Here is a 20,605-nt window from a genome sequence, read left to right on the forward strand (position 1 = left end):
GACCTGGCCTTTTCATTTTCTGTTAGTACTCTATTCCTTAAACAAAAGTGATTACTAACAAAGCATAAGCAACATATGGAACTATGCTGCCTGGATGAGAAAATCCTACCATCTGTAATTTCCTAAATCACAAAGTATGTGGTAAATTGAGTCTAATGTAGCAATCATCACAGAACAAGCAAGATTATTGGTGAGTGTTATGACATAGCACTGCCTAAAGGCAAGTTCCCAATACTTAATCATATATAAGTACTGCCATACCAGTAATGTAACTTTCCTTAATAGTACTTTTAGCATTACCAATATGACATCTATTCTTACCTCTACTTTCTTCATCATTATGGAACATTCTCAGGGGCTTTACTGGAAAGGGCGAACTGATTTCATTGCATTATACATAACAGCTACCAGAGAGTGAACAAATGAGCCCATTTTTCATCTGTTCCTGGTGCTACCTTGCTAAAGGGGAAATGGCAAACAAGTATGAAAAAATAGAGAAAATCATCATTAATGCTATTATTATCAGCAGTAGCAGTAATGTCATTAATCATTATCACTTTTTTTCATACATGCTCACCACTTCCTACATGAACAAGGTAGTGTCAAGAACAGATGACAGAGCCTTAAGAGGGAAAAATCCTCAGTTGGCTCAATGCTCTGTTCTTTCTTTTTGGAAAGCAATACAGAAAGGCCACTGGAGGTGAATCTTTTTTTTGCTGTTTGTAGATGAGATGGCACTGACTGCAGACTTAGAAGGAAACTGCAAAAGACAGTGAAAAAGTTTGTCATAGTGTGTGAAGGAAGAGAAGTGAGGTTGAATGAGAACTAAAGAGGTTATAGGATGCAGCAGGGAGATTTTTTTTTTTTTTTTTTTTTTTTTTTTTTTTTTTTTTTACTTTGTCGCTGTCTCCCGCGTATTGCGAGGTAGCGCAAGGAAACAGACGAAAGAAATGGCCCAATCCCCCCCATACACATGTACATACACACGTCCACACACACAAATATACATACCTACACAGCTTTCCATGGTTTACCCCGGACGCTTCACATGCCTTGATTCAATCCACTGACAGCACGTCAACCCCTGTATACCACATCGCTCCAATTCACTCTATTCCTTGCCCTCCTTTCACCCTCCTGCATGTTCAGGCCCCGATCACACAAAATCTTTTTCACTCCATCTTTCCACCTCCAATTTGGTCTCCCTCTTCTCCTCGTTCCCTCCACCTCCGACACATATATCCTCTTGGTCAATCTTTCCTCACTCATTCTCTCCATGTGCCCAAACCATTTTAAAACACTCTCTTCTGCTCTCTCAACCACGCTCTTTTTATTTCCACACATCTCTCTTACCCTTACGTTACTTACTCGATCAAACCACCTCACACCACACATTGTCCTCAAACATCTCATTTCCAGCACATCCATCCTCCTGCGCACAACTCTATCCATAGCCCACGCCTCGCAACCATACAACATTGTTGGAACTACTATTCCTTCAAACATACCCATTTTTGCTTTCCGGGATAATGTTCTCGACTTCCACACATTTTTCAAGGCTCCCAAAATTTTCGCCCCCTCCCCCACCCTATGATCCACTTCCGCTTCCATGGTTCCATCCGCTGACAGATCCACTCCCAGATATCTAAAACACTTCACTTCCTCCAGTTTTTCACCATTCAAACTCACCTCCCAATTGACTTGACCCTCAGCCCTACTGTACCTAATAACCTTGCTCTTATTCACATTTACTCTTAACTTTCTTCTTCCACACACTTTACCAAACTCCGTCACCAGCTTCTGCAGTTTCCCACATGAATCCGCCACCAGCGCTGTATCATCAGCGAACAACAACTGACTCACTTCCCAAGCTCTCTCATCCCCAACAGACTTCATACTTGCCCCTCTTTCCAAGACTCTTGCATTTACCTCCCTAACAACCCCATCCATAAACAAATTAAACAACCATGGAGACATCACACACCCCTGCCGCAAACCTACATTCACTGAGAACCAATCACTTTCCTCTCTTCCTACACGTACACATGCCTTACATCCTCGATAAAAACTTTTCACTGCTTCTAACAACTTGCCTCCCACACCATATATTCTTAATACCTTCCACAGAGCATCTCTATCAACTCTATCATATGCCTTCTCCAGATCCATAAATGCTACATACAAATCCATTTGCTTTTCTAAGTATTTCTCACATACATTCTTCAAAGCAAACACCTGATCCACACATCCTCTACCACTTCTGAAACCACACTGCTCTTCCCCAATCTGATGCTCTGTACATGCCTTCACCCTCTCAATCAATACCCTCCCATATAATTTACCAGGAATACTCAACAAACTTATACCTCTGTAATTTGAGCACTCACTCTTATCCCCTTTGCCTTTGTACAATGGCACTATGCACGCATTCCGCCAATCCTCAGGCACCTCACCATGAGTCATACATACATTAAATAACCTTACCAACCAGTCAACAATACAGTCACCCCCTTTTTTAATAAATTCCACTGCAATACCATCCAAACCTGCTGCCTTGCCGGCTTTCATCTTCCGCAAAGCTTTTACTACCTCTTCTCTGTTTACCAAATCATTTTCCCTAACCCTCTCACTTTGCACACCACCTCGACCCAAACACCCTATATCTGCCACTCTGCCATCAGACACATTCAACAAACCTTCAAAATACTCATTCCATCTCCTTCTCACATCACCACTACTTGTTATCACCTCCCCATTTACGCCCTTCACTGAAGTTCCCATTTGCTCCCTTGTCTTACGCACCCTATTTACCTCCTTCCAGAACATCTTTTTATTCTCCCTAAAATTTACTGATAGTCTCTCACCCCAACTCTCATTTGCCCTTTTTTTCACCTCTTGCAAGATAATACCTACCTATGAGTAACTGCAATGAGTTTTGCCACATGGCAGGGCTAGTGTGTAGAGTTCACCACATCTTGCTTGTTGAAAAATGCCATTCCCCTCCACTATCATGCACCTTCCATAATCATCAATCCGAGCTTCATTAGAGACTGCCTTTAGCCACATATTAAATCAAATCTTCTCTTGAATGTTTCTGTGGTCACTACATAATTTCTTATTTTTCCTAGTAATGAATAGAATAATCTTTCAAGCTTCTTAGCAGGACACTCATAAATTGTTGTTTGACATCTTAATATTACGTTCCTAGGAATTACTACTGACATAACTTTAACTTCCTTGATGAGAAGCTTTTAGATTTAAAATACTTCTCTTAATACCTTCTACCTCCTGTTATGAATATGTCATCAAGTATCTTCTTTCCAAACTTTAGAGTTCATAAGCATCTTCTTTCCAAACTTTAGAGTTAAAGCATTTTTTATTTCTATTCATACACTTTAGACCATCAATTTTGCTTATGAAGTGTTTCTGAATTCTTTCTCATTGTGTATTTCCATCTGTTTAACTGGTTACCTTTATATATAAAACAGTAGTATTCAATCCACTCCTTATAAACACAATGAGCATTTCTGTCATATTTCTTCCTAATGATTTCCATTATGTTATCTTCTGCCCACCTGTGGACCACGTCTAAGTCTCTTTGTAATTTCTCTTGCTCCTCAGTATCACAGTCTAACTCATTCAAGTTCAATCAGCAAAACACCTGACTTTTACTCTCCCTTGCATCCTATCTATGTCTGAAATCTTCAGAGAAAGAAAGTGAATATGAAATGGGAGGACTTGGAGAAAGTGCAGTCCTTTAAGTACCTTATAGTGGACTTGGCTGCATATCAAACCTTAAGAGGTTAAAAGGAATCACAGGGTGGCTAAGATGGCTAAGATCCTAGATGCAATGAGGAGTGCCTGTGATATGATTGTGATGAAGTTCTACTGATATCAGTAAACTGTTTTATTTCATAATTTTGTACATCAATAAAAGGTATATTTACAAATACTATTAACTTTTGCAATGTATTTTGCACTTTCCACTTTGTAAAACTATTCTTCATATAGATTTCCAGTAACATTCATTACATTTTAAGAGATTTTCTCTCCTATAGGAACATATCTCCCATTTTATCAATTGGTAAGCAAGTGGAGTAAAGGGTACTGATTAAGACACTGATGTAAGAAGAGTTTCCTAGAAACAAAATAATTTGTAAATCAAGGGATGGATGTAATTTAGCGCTGCTACTGTTGAGTCAAGGTGTTGTGATGTGACAGTGAAATCATCTGCATTTGACAGAACTTTTAAACCGTGGTTTACTAGAGGTAATAGGTCATGTGTAAAGATATTGAAGAGAGCAAAAGAAAAAAACTTCCCTGCAATACTTTAAGGTTTGAGATGTGAACCCATTGTGAGTGATTCTAATGCTGTGTTGTCAACTGACGATAATAACAGACTCACCAAAGATGACCTCTCACTCGTAATGTAACCTCAAGCAGGTAGACCCCAGTAACACCTACAAATATATAGTATGTATCTCCAGCCCCAGGAGTCCCATCTCCTATAGGGCTCCCACAGTGCTCAAGAAGCCAGTCAGTCCACTGGGCAGGACTAAAAATTATAAAGTGTAATGATATTAGTGTATCTAAGTGGGAAGAGTGCTGTGCATACAAGCAGTAAGAGTTCACTGTCTTCATTGTGGTAGATGCAGCATAGGCATGAAAGGTCATGGGATAGACTGAATCAGTGTTTTGTGTTGCAAGGCTAGGTGGAGTCCACAGTGCAAACAAAAAAAAGTGTAACCCCTGCATGCCTGGCAAGTAGGGTTTCAGGGTGGGGTGGCATTTAAGATTAAGATGGAAGGATGACTGTTTCATCTTTGATGGATCATTTCAGTGCATATGGTTTGTCATCAGTGTTGTGTTTCTAGAGGGTTGATGAGTACAGGTTGCTTAAGTGTAAGGTAAGGGTAAGCATTATATTTCTATCAGGGGGTTGGAGATAGTCATGAAGTAATTTAAGTGAGATGAGTCTAGGGCTGTTCCAAAACACTGAGTGCCAACCTTGTTGAAGTGGGATAGTATCAGGTGGATCTTTGTTTCATTGTGCAGATGATGAGTGTATGTGATTATTCTAAGTGTTATTTTATGCAGCATGAAGTTTTTGTTACATTTATTTTTGAGAGGGCGGACAAACAGGCAGGTGAGAGACAGTTTACACTGAAATGGGTGGGATGTTTGTTGAGGATACTCAGGGAATCTTTTTCTTGTCTAAATTTGGTATCAGTTAGTGTTCCCCTGATTGCTAACTGAAGATCAAGCTTCTTTACCAGTCACATACAATTCACTAAGCCATCTCTTTCATCTGAAATGGATGCTCATTTTCCCATAGAAACCTAAGATGTTCCTTACACATGACTTTTCCTTGAAACTGTGCTGTTTTAGTTTCTTGTTTGCAAGAGCTAATCTACCTGCTTTCTTATTTACTTTTCCAGTACTTTGCAGACCACACTCAACCAGTAGACTGGTCTGTAGTTCAGATGATCCTCCCAGTCTCCTATCTTGAAGATAAGTTCGATATTTGCCCACTTCCATTCCCTTGGGACTTTACCTTCCTCCAGCAACATCTTGAACAACATGTCAAATGGTCTGTCAAGAGTATCTGTGCACATCTTTAGCACATATGAGACAATAGCGAACAACGCTTTTAATGGAGATTGTAATGCTTAAGGAATAATCTTTGTGGGACGACCACAGATGTATAAAGATTACTGGTTTCTATGCAATTTCAGCCCTGCCTATGTAAATGGCTGAATACAAAAAATTAGTGGTTTAAATTTTGAAACAATCATTTTCCTATAAAATATCAATGGAAATTCAGATAACTAATTCAAAATATTCTGTTCATCCAAAGTAGTAGTGAGGTATGTTCAACATGGAGATAAGTGGGTACTCTAACATGCACTGAAGTACAAATATATGCACACTTGTTCATGGATAACCTAAATTCCTTATATAAATTTCGATAAAACCTGCAATTTATGCTAATGACTACATACTCAACAGCAATATAATTCAAAACTCTACTGAATTTCCATTAATACTTTTATGCATATTCAAGGGTTATAAAAACTATATACACTAATCACAAACTAAGTATTCAAATATTGATAAAAAATCAACTTCCTACATGAAAGGGAAGTCTTTCTTGTGAGTAAAAGGTCTTGCATGAGGGATTCATTAAAAACCAAAAGAGAAAAGAAGCCATTCATAAACCTAAGACACCAGGTGCAGTAAGCAATCTATTCAGCACAAAATCCCCAGCATACTAGACATGGCATCTCTACATTCAAAAGTAAACAAGCCTTCAAGACCACAAGTTACCAAATACAAATTAGGAGCAGCAAGATGGATGAACAAAAAAATGAGCCTAAGTCTACCAACTTACCAGAGCCACCAGCAAAAGACACGTAACCTAGGCGTTCGCAGGTAAGGGTAGAAGGGCGGAGGGACCACAGGCCGAAGAGGGAAAGGATGGTTGGGGTTAGGAACAACAGGAGCAGTGGATCATGGATGAAAAGGGGGGGGGGGGTTATACACAGGTCATTGGGGATAATGGATGGGACACAGTTAACGAGGCAGGTGAGACGGCAAAGAAAACAGACAAGTTAATAATAATGAGTTGGAAGAGAAAATACATAAAATATTTCCAATGAAAAAATGGAAAATAAAAAGTGGTAATTATTAAAAGGCAAGAGTAACAATGTATACAGTAATAAAGAAGGGCAACATGAGATGGGTCATGCACATAGCAAAATGAACAAAATATTATGATTCAGAACAAGGAATTGGATAAATTAGGAGACAAAAGCACAAAGGTATTGAACAGTATAGAGCAAGTTCATTCAGTAATAAGAGATCATATCAAGTAAGATGACATTTGCAAAAAAAGAGAGATACCAACAGATGAGATGAGGAGAGGTGTTGTAAAGAAAAACAAGAAAAAAGCAAGAAGGGATTTTAACAGGAACATCAAAAGATAAAAAGGGGTATGGGGGTAATATTGGTGAAAATAAACGTTGATTGGGGATGGCATATCATGGGGTAAGAGGAGTGGTTGCAATTCCACGTAGGATGTCCCGGAAAAGAAAGAAAAAAACAAAAATAAATATTAATAAACATGACAATAATGCACAGAATAAAGCACACACTAATGCTCTGGGACAGCCTGTAATAAGAACACTACTAAATTTTTGAACATAAAAAAATTTACAGTTACTCTTCATCGTTCATGACAATCTTTTATACCATGGCACAAGACATGTCTGACTATAAAAGACTTCATCACTGAATATTTCTAAATCACTAACTAATAAAGCAACATATAATATCTGCAAGTGCCAAAGTTTGCTAACTCTCTCAAAAAAGAAGAAAATTGCATGCAAAACACTCTTCACACTACCCTTGTATAACAAACAATATAGATACATCATGCAATCACTAAAAGTACAGGAGGCCAGGTGAGTACTGTAATAGCAAAGGCACCAGTACTCCCTGTGCCACATGCTGTAAAACCTAATATCAATGGACTGATGAAAAGGGGGAGAGAGGGAGAGAAAAGATTAATGATGGCTGAGAAGAAGGAAAAAAGGTGAAATGTGGAAGTTGAAAAAAAGCTTGCACAGCACTTGTAAAAAAAAAATGGGAAAGGGTGAAAAAAAAGAAAGAAACAAGAATTCACAGAGCAAAAAGGAAGAAAACTGAAAAGAATGGAGGGAGGGACAGAGCCAGGCTGAAAGTAAAAGAAATCAAGAATAGGGACATGGTGGGATACATCAGCCATGGGGGAACTAGGTGGCAGGCAGAAAACAGAAGCTTGGAAGAGAGCAAATTATGATGGATGTAAGGTAGACAAAGGGAAGAAACAAAAGAAGAGAGAAAGGGGAGAAGCACAAATTTTGTCAACAAATCCTCAGGTAGTTATGTGTACAATGTTCAAATGAAAGCATTATAATTGGTGGTAAAATTATCTGCCAAAACACATTAACTTTCACACTTCAGTTTATATTCATAGTAAAATTGTAGCACCTATTTCTATGACCTGTACCATGACATATTTTTGTAATATCTGTAATACCTCAACTGTGTATTCTCAGCCAAATGGCCATCAAAATTCAATACTTTTTTTGAGTAATCAACACCATACAGAAGATACATAAGTAATACTCTTCCTCCACTATTTCCAGGGATACTCATTACTATTCTTATATTTATCATAATTAGTGATACAATTACTAAAACCAGTATGATCATCATTGTCATTATCATCAAAGATTATTTTCAAGGCAACACCATATACTGATAAAGAGGGCATGATCAAAAGAACAACTGTATCATCTAAACATTATTACATATACAAAAATCAAATCCAGTGACACCACAAAAAGCTAAATGGACCATATTGCAAGACTGAACAATAAAATCATACCAATAAAAAAGAACAACAAATTTAACTTGCTCTAAACAAACCCATTAAATCCATTTAAAATAATCCAACAGAACTACAGTACATCATCACTTGAGATAACCAAAGTCTACTCCACCTGGCTGTGTAAAAATTCATTTAACCTTTCATAAACATGGAATCCAAAGGATTGCAGAACCCATAATAAAGAAGAAACCAATATACATGAAGTGGAATTCCATGAAATAACCCAAAACTTCCTAAATAAACTACAACAAAACACACCACCCAGCATTCAATTCCAATGTCAACCTCATGGACAAACCTCTGTAAGTAAAACATCTCAAGGTGTACTTAGCCCTGATATTGATTCTGCCTTTCCATGATCTAAGGAATAAAAGCAACATTTATGCCAAGGATAAAGTCAATAAGAGTACAACATGACTTTATTCTTATCTTTCCAAAAATACCAAAAGTTACTTCTTAATACACAAGTTAACAATGGCACAATCAACTTAAGTATTTACAAAATAACAAGGTAAAAGAAACTCTCAAAAATGTCTCAATGTATCATGAAAACTTAGAATCAATTAATCAAAAGATCTGAACCATACACTTGAAAATACTAACCTCAGGCAAAGAGTGCACACAAAACTTATCTTGCACAATCTGCAAACATCAGAGATATACAGAAGCTTGGCAAATTTGAATCCTATGGACAGCATGAACCAGCAACGACAGTGAGCAAAGCAATATTACCACATGCTACATTCATAAATGATACCAAGCCTTCTTACTTCAATATTTTCTATAACATAAATATGATCTACGTTTTTTCTTTTCCACAATACATTTACCGTACCATACATTCAAAATGTGGCCAACTATGAAACTTACTTTGATGTCCCTGAGGTGCTGAATCCATGCTGCTGCTGTCCACTGAACCGTCAAGTATGGAGTCCTCTTCCACAGTGTCTTTTTGCTGAACCCCGTTAGCTGATGCCTGTTAAGTGCGTGTTCAAGTTTAGTAGGCAATGTTCCTTTTATAAGATATAAGACAGATTAAGCTTTTGGGGAAATAACTAGAAAAAGGACCTCACTGTGAATACTAATCCTTCTCTTTTATCAAAAGAAATAGCAAAACTTTAAAGAAAAGAGAAATTTGTTACACATGATAATTTCTTGACTTATGAGGCTTGAAAAGCATGTCAAGAAGTACACAGAAGCTTGTGAAGCTGCAAAATTCACTGAGGATACCATACTAGTCTGCAGCATTTTCAGATATATTCAGAGCCTCTTTCATTTTTTTTACTTACTATCTTAGAATATGAATGGACAATACCAATCAAATGACAGCTTTTTCTTTTCTTTATTACTGCTTGATGAACCACTTTTGGAGGTTGGGTTAAATGATAATCAGCTTAACCAATGGATGGTTTGAGTAAACCCACTTCCGCTTACAAACAGTGAATGCCAGGAGACAGCCACTTGTTACAAAGACGACTCAGTTAGTCTTATCTCTATTCTACGTCTGTGCTACTTTTCATTGAGGCAAGTCTCAAAAGTTCCTTGACTATTACAGAAAGAGCAAGTAGAGAGAGAATCTTTACAAATGGATCCAAACCATTTCAGCAAAACTTCTTTAACTCTCATTCATACTCTTCTTACAAGCACACCTCTCCCTTACCCTATCATTTCTTACTATCAACCATCCTTACATCATATGCTGTCATTAAACATTTAATTTCCAAGTAATCCACCTCTTTGGCACTTTTTATCAATGGCCCATGCCTTGCATCCATACAAAACCATCATGACTATGATACCATCAAACATAAACATCACTGCCCTCACAGAGAGTGACCTTTCCTTCCATACACCCAGGACCTCAGCCCCCTTACCCTATGCATGGTTTACTTTAGCTCCCATAGTTCCATCCACTGTAATATCCACTAACAGGTATTTCAAACACTCCACTTTCTCTAGGTTTTCTCCATTCAAACAAACACCAACCATCCTGTCTCCACTAACAAACTAACCCTTACTTTTATTCACATTAACTTTTACATCTCTCCTTTCAATCACTTTCCCAATTTTAGACACTGGCACCTGCAATTTCTGCCACTAGTAACGTCAACAGGAAATAGAAACTGACTTACCTCCCTCACCAGCCCACCCATTAACAGATTACATAGTCATAGTGACAATCATATACCTCCCTTACCAGCCCACCCATTAACAGATTACATAGTCATAGTGACAATCATATCCCAGTAACCACTCACCCTCCTCTCTTCCTTATATGCCTTCCTCACATGATAAAAACTCTTCTCTGCTTCAAGTAGCTTTCCCCAACCTATAAAATTCATAAAACCAGCCAATAAGCATTTTTAGAACCCTATCATTCACCTTCTCCAGATATATAAATGCCACATACACATCCCTCCATTTCTCAAATTTTTTCTCACTTAGATCCTATAAAATGGAAACATCTGATCAAAACATTTTTTATCACTCCAGTTTAGTATGTAGTAGCCTAATCACTGAATGAGAAGAAGTCAAAAGAATGTACAGGTATGACTAATAGTAAGTTAGGAAGAAGTAAACTTCAATAGGTGGGAGAGGGGGATATTATAAGAGCAAGGATGGGACAGAAATAAAGGAGAATGTATAGGTATGGTTCACAATGAGACAAGATGTATGTACAGAGCACAGTAGTCCATGAAGACTTCGTTACCACTAAGATAATGTAAGTACATGGTAGAAGGCTAGTGTGACTAGGTCAGGTGTGTGTGCAGGCATGTAAAACAATGCAGTGAGTACGTCTATACTGTACATGTATATTTCAGATGGGTTGAGACAAAATATGAAGAGTGACAATTTCCTAGTTTTGTGTCAGAATTCATTCTAACTAGGAATCCTTTTTCCAAAGAAAATTTTAATTTGCAGCCTACACAGAGTATTCGTGTACAGTGTCATATGCCAAATACTAAAAATATTTCCTAATGTCATTTGATATGAAGAAAACAATATTTTCCATTCTCTCTACACTAGTCTCAAAATATTCTTTTGGTTCTCAAGCTATAACAAAAAGTATCAAGTATGAAAAACTGATACAAATTCCACAGTATGCTGTGTCAAATTCGATTTAGGTATGCCCTTGATATAAAGCCACCAACAAAACAAAACCTCCAAACAATGATGAAAATATATCAATATATCTGTTTTACATATACATCAAATTCAAAATCTCCATCATAATCTAATACATATCAACAGCAATCTAAAATTTCCACAATGAAGTCATACCACGTATATATAGTAGCTTCTTATCCAGCAACTCTAGACCTTAAATACAACAGCAACAAAACAAGATGCAACTTACAGATGATTGTGATGACTGGTTCAGGGCCTGATAGTTGGGGTGTCGCATCAGTGAGTTGTTTGTAACAGCATGACGGTTCAGAGGCCTAGACTCCATTCCAGTGACGGAGCGGCGCAGTAACCTGTGCAGAAATATCATAAGATGGCATTCACAAAACCTAAAAGTCAAAATATTACCTTAATACCCTCACCAAACCATGGAGCAGTAATATGCAAAACTGTGATAAAAAAAACTTACAGGAGGTTTCAGAGAAACACCAACAACTATGAAGCCTGGTTCTGAATGAGACGCTCTGGTTTCAGTGCATTATACATGACTGCTAGAGTGTGGATGTGAGCAATTAAGGCCATTTATCCATTGTATACATATACATGTATACACATGTACATAATTCATACTTGTTGCCTTTATTCATTCCCATTGCCACCCCACCACACATGAAATGACAACCCCCTCCCCCCCGCATGCGTGCGAGGTAGCGCTAGGAAAAGACAACAAAGGCCACATTCGTTCACACTCAGTCTCTAGCTGTCATGTATAATGCACCGAAACCACAGTTCCCTTTCCACCTCCAGGCCCCACAAAACTTTCCATGGTTTGCCCCAGATGCTTCACATGCCCTAGTTCAATCCACTGACAGCACATCAACCCCGGTATACCACATCATTCCAATTCATTCTATTCCTTGCATGCCTTTCACCCTCCTGCATGTTCAGGCCCCGAACATTCAAATTCTTTTTCACTCCACCCTTCTACCTCCAATTTGGTCTCCAACTTCTCCTCGTTCCCTCCACCTCTGACACATATATCCTCTTTGTCAATCTTTCCTCACTCATTCTCTCCATGTGACCAAACCATTTCACCTAATAAAATGTATGAGACTTTGTCATATCATAAAATATAGAATTTTTTCAAACTCCTACCATAAAGTTTCCCCTACTGCCTGTAATGTATTTCCTTCTAAAGGAGCATGTGATAATTCAGCAAATACTGGAGAGCACAGTATGTAAATTATTGCCATAAAATAATCCAAATACAAAAGCATGTCTTATTTCACTATATTAAGAAATCCTTTGAAAAATCTTTGCCAATATATATTAATAAACAAATATATATCCTCAAAGTACACTTTTACAAGAATTCATAATTACCCTGATAACCAAATCATTGGTAAAATTCCAATTTAAGGGCATATCATAACTTTAGAATAAAACAGATTTTGTTTTGTAATGTTAACTTACTGCACAGAGAATATAAAAAAAAAAACTTGTGCAACACTTAGATATCACTTTTAACTCCAAAATGTATATATATCAATTGGGTACTGAAGAGAGTTATGAAGATATCAGAAAAAGTAGGGTTACTTAATGTGCAAGTACATAAAACACTTTAAGAAATCAACAAAACCTATGAGCACCTCAACTAACTTTACCTTGGGTTCAAGATTTGTGATTTTCATATAAAGAAATATACCAACCACATCATCACCTATTGTTGTGCTTTATGCTGATAAATGTCTGCTAGAACTGGTTGCATATACTTTGTTTGGAGCAAAATACACACAATATAACCAAACTCTGGACATAAACACAAACACCACCCAAAAATGATGTAAACATACGACTAAAACAACAGATATCATAATCCTATAATATGTATGTCCTCTTCTTGACTATAATCCAATATCATGTTCTCGTATAAAAATTATAACAACATGCATCTGTTAAAGAAGGTAGGTTAGGTTTTCATTGATTCTATTGATTTCTAGAAACGTTTTACCAAGTATAAGTTAACCTCACATTTTCCCCTACTTTCATTCCAACTATTAGCTTACCATAAAATGAAATATGATGATACAAATCATACCATGACAATCCTATTTTATTTGCCATATTAAAAGGAACACTGCAAAAGAAATTTAAGGATATTCGAAAGTTAGCTTCAATGAGTCCCTAAAGAGGAATTCAATTAAATCTTTAGGTAAACAAAGTCATCAAGAACCTCTACTCTAGATTTTTTCTACAAGGAAACTGCTAAATGAGGTGAATAAATTTAATCCTCAACCACAGCCATTGCTCAACACATCCATTAACCTGGAAGGGTAGCATATATATATATATATATATATATATATATATATATATATATATATATATATATATATATATATATATACATATATACATATACATATATATATATATATATATATATATATATATATATATATATGCAAAAAAGGGGGCAAAACCTGCCATTTGGATTCGCGTGCCCAGCACAAAGGTGTTTTCTCCTTGTTACATAACCACATACCACTAAAGATATCCCATTCATCATTAACCCAGAACAGCATCTCCTCATCTGTGGCATCATCCTAGTTCAGACTATAGGGCCAAGGTTCTCTCCCTGGTATGTGACCTCGTCAAGCAGCCAACACCACAATAAGAAAATACACATTAACAACGATACGTGGCACAACGGGTCACGGTTCTTCAGAGATCACAGGGGGTTTCCGGGACCATATAAAAATATCAATTACCCCAATTTTACCTCTAGTTATTATATATTTCCTCACCACACTTAAGAAAAAAATTGGTCCATTATCCTTGTCATCTTACATCAACTTAAATGACAACTCCGATATTTAATGTCGCGTTCCGCAAGCACTGGCCCACGTACGAGCTCCTACTGGCACAATATATTCATAATAGACGTAACAAGCAACATATCGTTACCATCTTCGTGTAAAACTCGTGGTACAGGTGTAATTAGGTGATAATGCTCCAATATGTCACCGTCGATCAGGTGTTTTTGACTACTGCTTTCCGGAAGTCACCATCCGTCTGCTCAGTTCCTTAATCATTTACTCCAAAGTCACTCTTTCTTAAATTCAAAATTAAAATTCATCTGGTACATTACGGGGGTATGCATCAAGCAATGAAACACACGTTTAAAGCTGCAAGGCACTATTTCATATGAATATGGACTATTATTGAAGCATTTGAATGTCGGAAGGAATATAAAGAAAATTGCTGGAACACAACAAAGTAGAGAAAACGGGCTTATTGTACAACACAGAGAAAATGGAGCCATCATGAGTCATGCGGTGTGTCGTCGGTCACTATTGTGCCATGAAGTTGGTTAAAACCTGCAAGACAATCTTTCCCACTTGAGACACATTGTTGTCTTTGCGCAAATATACAACCAAACTGATCACTTGGTGAAAATGGTAATTACCTCCTTCAGTATACTGAATGATTCAACATAATGTTAACTTAAATTTCGCGGATATTACATTCTCAACTAAGAAAATCTTCTGAAGTTTCAAATTTTGCATACAAATTCGCATACTTTCCGTGACACACCTTTAAACAACAGCTTTACCTACTGCAGAGAAAAACCAAGAAATTTTAATCTATAGTAAACGCAAGTTCACTCGTATGTATTAATAAGAATTTTATATATATATATATATATATATATATATATATATATATATATATATATATATATATATATATATATATATATATAGTAGTTCCAACAATGTTGTATGGTTGCGAGGCGTGGGCTATGGAGAGAGTTGTGCGCAGGAGGATGGATGTGCTGGAAATGAGATGTTTGAGGACAATGTGTGGTGTGAGGTGGTTTGATCGAGTAAGTAACGTAAGGGTAAGAGAGATGTGTGGAAATAAAAAGAGCGTGGTTGAGAGAGCAGAAGAGGGTGTTTTGAAATGGTTTGGGCACATGGAGAGAATGAGTGAGGAAAGATTGACCAAGAGGATATATGTGTCGGAGGTGGAGGGAACGAGGAGAAGAGGGAGACCAAATTGGAGGTGGAAAGATGGAGTGAAAAGGATTTTGTGTGATCGGGGCCTGAACATGCAGGAGGGTGAAAGGAGGGCAAGGAATAGAGTGAATTGGAGCGATGTGGTATACAGGGGTTGACGTGCTGTCAGTGGATTGAATCAAGGCATGTGAAGCGTCCGGGGTAAACCATGGAAAGCTGTGTAGGTATGTATATTTGCGTGTGTGGACGTGTGTATGTACATGTGTATGGGGGGGGGGGGGGTTGGGCCATTTCTTTCGTCTGTTTCCTTGCGCTACCTCGCAAACGCGGGAGACAGCGACAAAGTATAAAAAAAAAAAAAAATATATATATATATATATATATATATATATATATATATATATATAAAATACCCCGGTATACCACATCGATCCAATTCACTCTATTCCTTTGCCCTCCTTTCACCCTCATGCATGTTCAGGCCCCGATCACACAAAATCTTTTTCACTCCATCTTTCCGCCTCCAATTTGGTCTCCCACTTCTCCTCGTTCCCTCCACCTCCGACACATATATCATCTTGGTCAATCTTTCCTCACTCATTCTCTCCATGTGCCCAAACCATTTCAAAACACCCTCTTCTGCTCTCTCAACCACGCTCTTTTTATTTCCACACATCTCTCTTACCATTACATTACTTACTCGATCAAACCACCTCACACCACACACTGTCCTCAAATATATATATATATATATATATATATATATATATATATATATATATATATATATATATATATATATATATATATATGAAGTGGTAGAGGATGTGTGGATCAGGTGTTTGCTTTGAAGAATGTATGTGAGAAATACTTAGAAAAGCAAATGGATTTGTATGTAGCATTTATGGATCTGGAGAAGGCATATGATAGAGTTGATAGAGATGCTCTGTGGAAGGTTTTAAGAATATATGGTGTGGGAGGAAAGTTGTTAGAAGCAGTGAAAAGTTTTTATCGAGGATGTAAGGCATGTGTACGTGTAGGAAGAGAGGAAAGTGATTGGTTCTCAGTGAATGTAGGTTTGCGGCAGGGGTGTGTGATGTCTCCATGGTTGTTTAATTTGTTTATGGATGGGGTTGTTAGGGAGGTGAATGCAAGAGTTTTGGAAAGAGGGGCAAGTATGAAGTCTGTTGGGGATGAGAGAGCTTGGGAAGTGAGTCAGTTGTTGTTCGCTGATGATACAGCGCTGGTGGCTGATTCATGTGAGAAACTGCAGAAGCTGGTGACTGAGTTTGGTAAAGTGTGTGGATGAAGAAAGTTAAGAGTAAATGTGAATAAGAGCAAGGTTATTAGGTACAGTAGGGTTGAGGGTCAAGTCAATTGGGAGGTGAGTTTGAATGGAGAAAAACTGGAGGAAGTGAAGTGTTTTAGATATCTGGGAGTGGATCTGGCAGCGGATGGAACCATGGAAGCGGAAGTGGATCATAGGGTGGGGGAGGGGGCGAAAATCCTGGGGGCCTTGAAGAATGTGTGGAAGTCGAGAACATTATCTCGGAAAGCAAAAATGGGTATGTTTGAAGGAATAGTGGTTCCAACAATGTTGTATGGTTGCGAGGCGTGGGCTATGGATAGAGTTGTGCGCAGGAGGATGGATGTGCTGGAAATGAGATGTTTGAGGACAATGTGTGGTGTGAGGTGGTTTGATCGAGTGAGTAACGTAAGGGTAAGAGAGATGTGTGGAAATAAAAAGAGCGTGGTTGAGAGAGCAGAAGAGGGTGTTTTGAAATGGTTTGGGCACATGGAGAGAATGAGTGAGGAAAGATTGATCAAGAGGATATATGTGTCGGAGGTGGAGGGAACGAGGAGAAGAGGGAGACCAAATTGGAGGTGGAAAGATGGAGTGAAAAAGATTTTGTGTGATCGGGACCTGAACATGCAGGAGGGTGAAAGGAGGGCAAGGAAGAGTGAATTGGAGCGATGTGGTATACCGGGGTTGACGTGCTGTCAGTGGATTGAATCAGGGCATGTGAAGCGTCTGGGGTAAACCATGGAAAGCTGTGTAGGTATGTATATTTGCGTGTGTGGACGTATGTATATACATGTTTATGGGGGGGGGGGGTTGGGCCATTTCTTTCGTCTGTTTCCTTGAGCTACCTCGCAAACGCGGGAGACAGCGACAAAGTATAATAAAAAAAATAATATATATGAGTCCAAGGACTCATAGAATATCTTGATCACGAGCAAAATTGTGATACTTTCCAATATATATATATATATATATATATATATATATATATATATATATATATATATATATATATATATATATATATATATTATCCCTGGGGATAGGGGAGAAAGAATACTTCCCACGTATTCCCTGAGTGTCGTAGAAGGCGACTAAAAGGGGAGGGAGCGGGGGGCTGGAAATCCTCCCCTCTCAATTTTTTTCTAATTTTCCAAAAGAAGGAACAGAGAAGGGGGCCAGGTGAGGATATTCCCTCAATGGCCCAGTCCTCTGTTCTTAACGCTACCTCGCTAACGCGGGAAATGGCGAATAGTTTGAAAAAAAAAAAAAAAATATATATATATATATATATATATATATATATATATATATATATATATATATATATATATATATATGTATGCTACGTCTTTATCAATAAACATGGTCTGGCTTTTACAACGTTCGCAGGAAGACTGGAAGGCTCTCAGTGATACCTTGAAAGCTGCCATTCTGTGCTGTGGTCCTCAGGCAAGTGTGGCTGTGATCTCCAGGATGTTATGCACCGCGTGATGTGTTGGTGCACACCCGCCATGATTACAGGGGGGTTGTACCGGCTCCCAGAGCTGCCATTTGTACTACATGCAAGGTGGTTGACTCTACAGCAAAGGGGGGCTTGGGTCTACCAGGATGCCCTACACGAATCTCTGGAGGCACACGGCTGTTCGACGATTGGTCTCCTGATGTGATGTTGATTGATGAATACCGTCTGGCTCAGCACCAGAGGCACTGCCCGTCTGCTACCTCTCTGGCTAGCCTATGGTTGGCTCGTTTGGTATTTCTAGTCAGCTGCGCAACGACCCTTGATTCCCCACGTCACTCGGTATGCAGGGAATGACTACCAGCCTATACTTATTGTAGAAACTTTTTGGCCAATAACATGTATCAGACTAACTTTGGAGTTTGTCTAGGTACCCTTGTAAGTTGATGCAATCCATTCTTTTCTTTACATCCATTGTAACTTAGACATCACAAACAAACATGTTAAGAAAGGAGTTCAACCCTTCTGACAAACCATTCACACGGATCAAGAAGAGCAATGAACGGAACCCTGCAGCACGTCACTGGCGACCTCAACCCATTTCAAGAGGGTTCCCTTGAATACATTCTTTGTTCCCTTGCATTAAGATGATATATATCCATCGAGGCGTCTCCCCCTTAGTCCTGCCTAAAGTTCCAAGTAATTTACCAGCCTGCTAATGTGGTATTGTGTCAAATGCTTTCTAGTCGTCTAGATAACAATAATCTACCCAGCTTTCCTTACTCTAACACGGGTGTTTGCTCTCTGGTATCAATCTTAAAAATGTGTTAAGGACTTCTGTCCTCCCTTCCCCGAAACCGTGTTACCCCTCAGGTGGTTCCTCTTCTGCAGTCATCCATTGACTTTCTGATTATTTTCTTCAGTACTCTATAGATCACGCTCGCCTGACAATGGTCTGCAAGTAACCGGACTTTTTAGTCTCCTTTCTGAAAAATGGGTACGATTCCCCCTTGGACACTTTACCTTCTTCTTCCGACATCGTGAGCATTTCATGTGGTCTGTAAATATGAAGAAACTTCATGAAAGGCTATGAGCCAGCTATCTGGTAAGACCGTTTATAGTCTGCTTATGTCTCTTCTAGCAATTTAAATACTTTCCAAGAACTCCAGCCTATTACATCTCACTGGTCGGAGCCATAGCATCATCCAGTGTAAAAACTTCGACACTGTCATCCATCTCCCCACATATCTTTACATCACCCTCAATAATTTGCTTACTTCTTATCCTCAGTAGCTGTTCTTTAACCGACTATTGAATGAAATGAATATATGGAAAAGTTTTGGATTATCCCCAGCCTCCTCTACAATATTCTTGTCACAGTTTTCCTTTCTCCTAATTAGCTATATTCACTCTGTGCTTCTGTACCTTTCATAACATGTCATGGTTCTTAAAAGAATTCTTTAGTTCTGTGTAGTTTCCAAGATCCCATCCTTTTAAAGCCCGGTTTTAATGGTACTTTTCTGTATTTTCCACGTCGTGATCACTTTCCACAAACTGGTGCATTATATGATAAAACGTGCAAATCTGTGTAAAGATAAGATTTAGCTACGATAGCGTATCAGCCCCTCTGATTCTACCGTACTCGGTGACATGTAGACACGTTTCTGTTTCTTATATACACTATCGTAAGGACTCCACGAAAACAAATTCCCCTCAGTCTATCTTGTTATAATTTTAATCTCCAATCGTCAATAAGTACTGACTCCGAGAAGTAGGTGTTACTATTATCTCCTTATATATGTGTGGTTCATTACAGTCCATTGAAGGACTGTGATTCACTGACTCAACAGTTATTCTTCCTTTAATGTACTGCTTGAATGTAATCCTCTCCTTGGCCATCATTTCCCCCTCCTGTCTCGTCAACCTCTAGACAGATCACGTTGGACCTGAGTCTCTAGTAAGTTTTCCCTCCACTACTTCAGTCAATGGGTTTGTTTTCCTAGTTCGATCCATAAACTCCCACCCTCAAACCCTTCACCTTAAGTCTATCTGCATCTGTAAACATCATTTTATGGCTATCTTCCACTTTTTTCCAAGCAAATATAATATTTGTTTTTCTCACTGACCAAGCCTCAAAAATTAATAATAATAATAACAATAATAATAATGACCTAATACAGCTGGGGAACCACAGAGGTATGCCTAACCAAGTGTCGATGGCTGGTTGGCTGGCCGTTCCACCAATGGCGTGGCTGGGC

General features: G+C 38.3%; 1 protein-coding gene across 4 annotated transcripts in view; it reads right to left on the reverse strand.

Annotated features, from left to right (window-relative positions):
• Positions 1–20,605, reverse strand: part of ClC-c (chloride channel protein 3) — a 74,393-nt gene that overhangs the window by 48,766 nt on the left and 5,022 nt on the right. The window contains exons 1-4 of one of the 4 annotated variants that reach the window (XM_071666376.1): positions 14,528–14,649; positions 11,793–11,913; positions 9,305–9,410; positions 6,392–6,418 (exon numbers count right to left, since the gene is read on the reverse strand). In XM_071666376.1, coding sequence (XP_071522477.1) covers positions 6,392–6,418; positions 9,305–9,410; positions 11,793–11,888 — 229 coding nt within the window. In that variant the 5' untranslated portion in view covers positions 11,889–11,913; positions 14,528–14,649. Of the gene's footprint in view, positions 1–6,391; positions 6,419–9,304; positions 9,411–11,792; positions 11,914–14,527; positions 14,650–20,605 lie in introns of those variants that run through there. The other 3 variants (XM_071666377.1, XM_071666378.1, XM_071666379.1) reach the window with 3 other exon arrangements.

This window comes from Panulirus ornatus, chromosome 11, assembly GCF_036320965.1.
Source record: "Panulirus ornatus isolate Po-2019 chromosome 11, ASM3632096v1, whole genome shotgun sequence".
In the NCBI taxonomy this organism is placed as follows: Eukaryota; Metazoa; Arthropoda; class Malacostraca; order Decapoda; family Palinuridae; genus Panulirus; species Panulirus ornatus.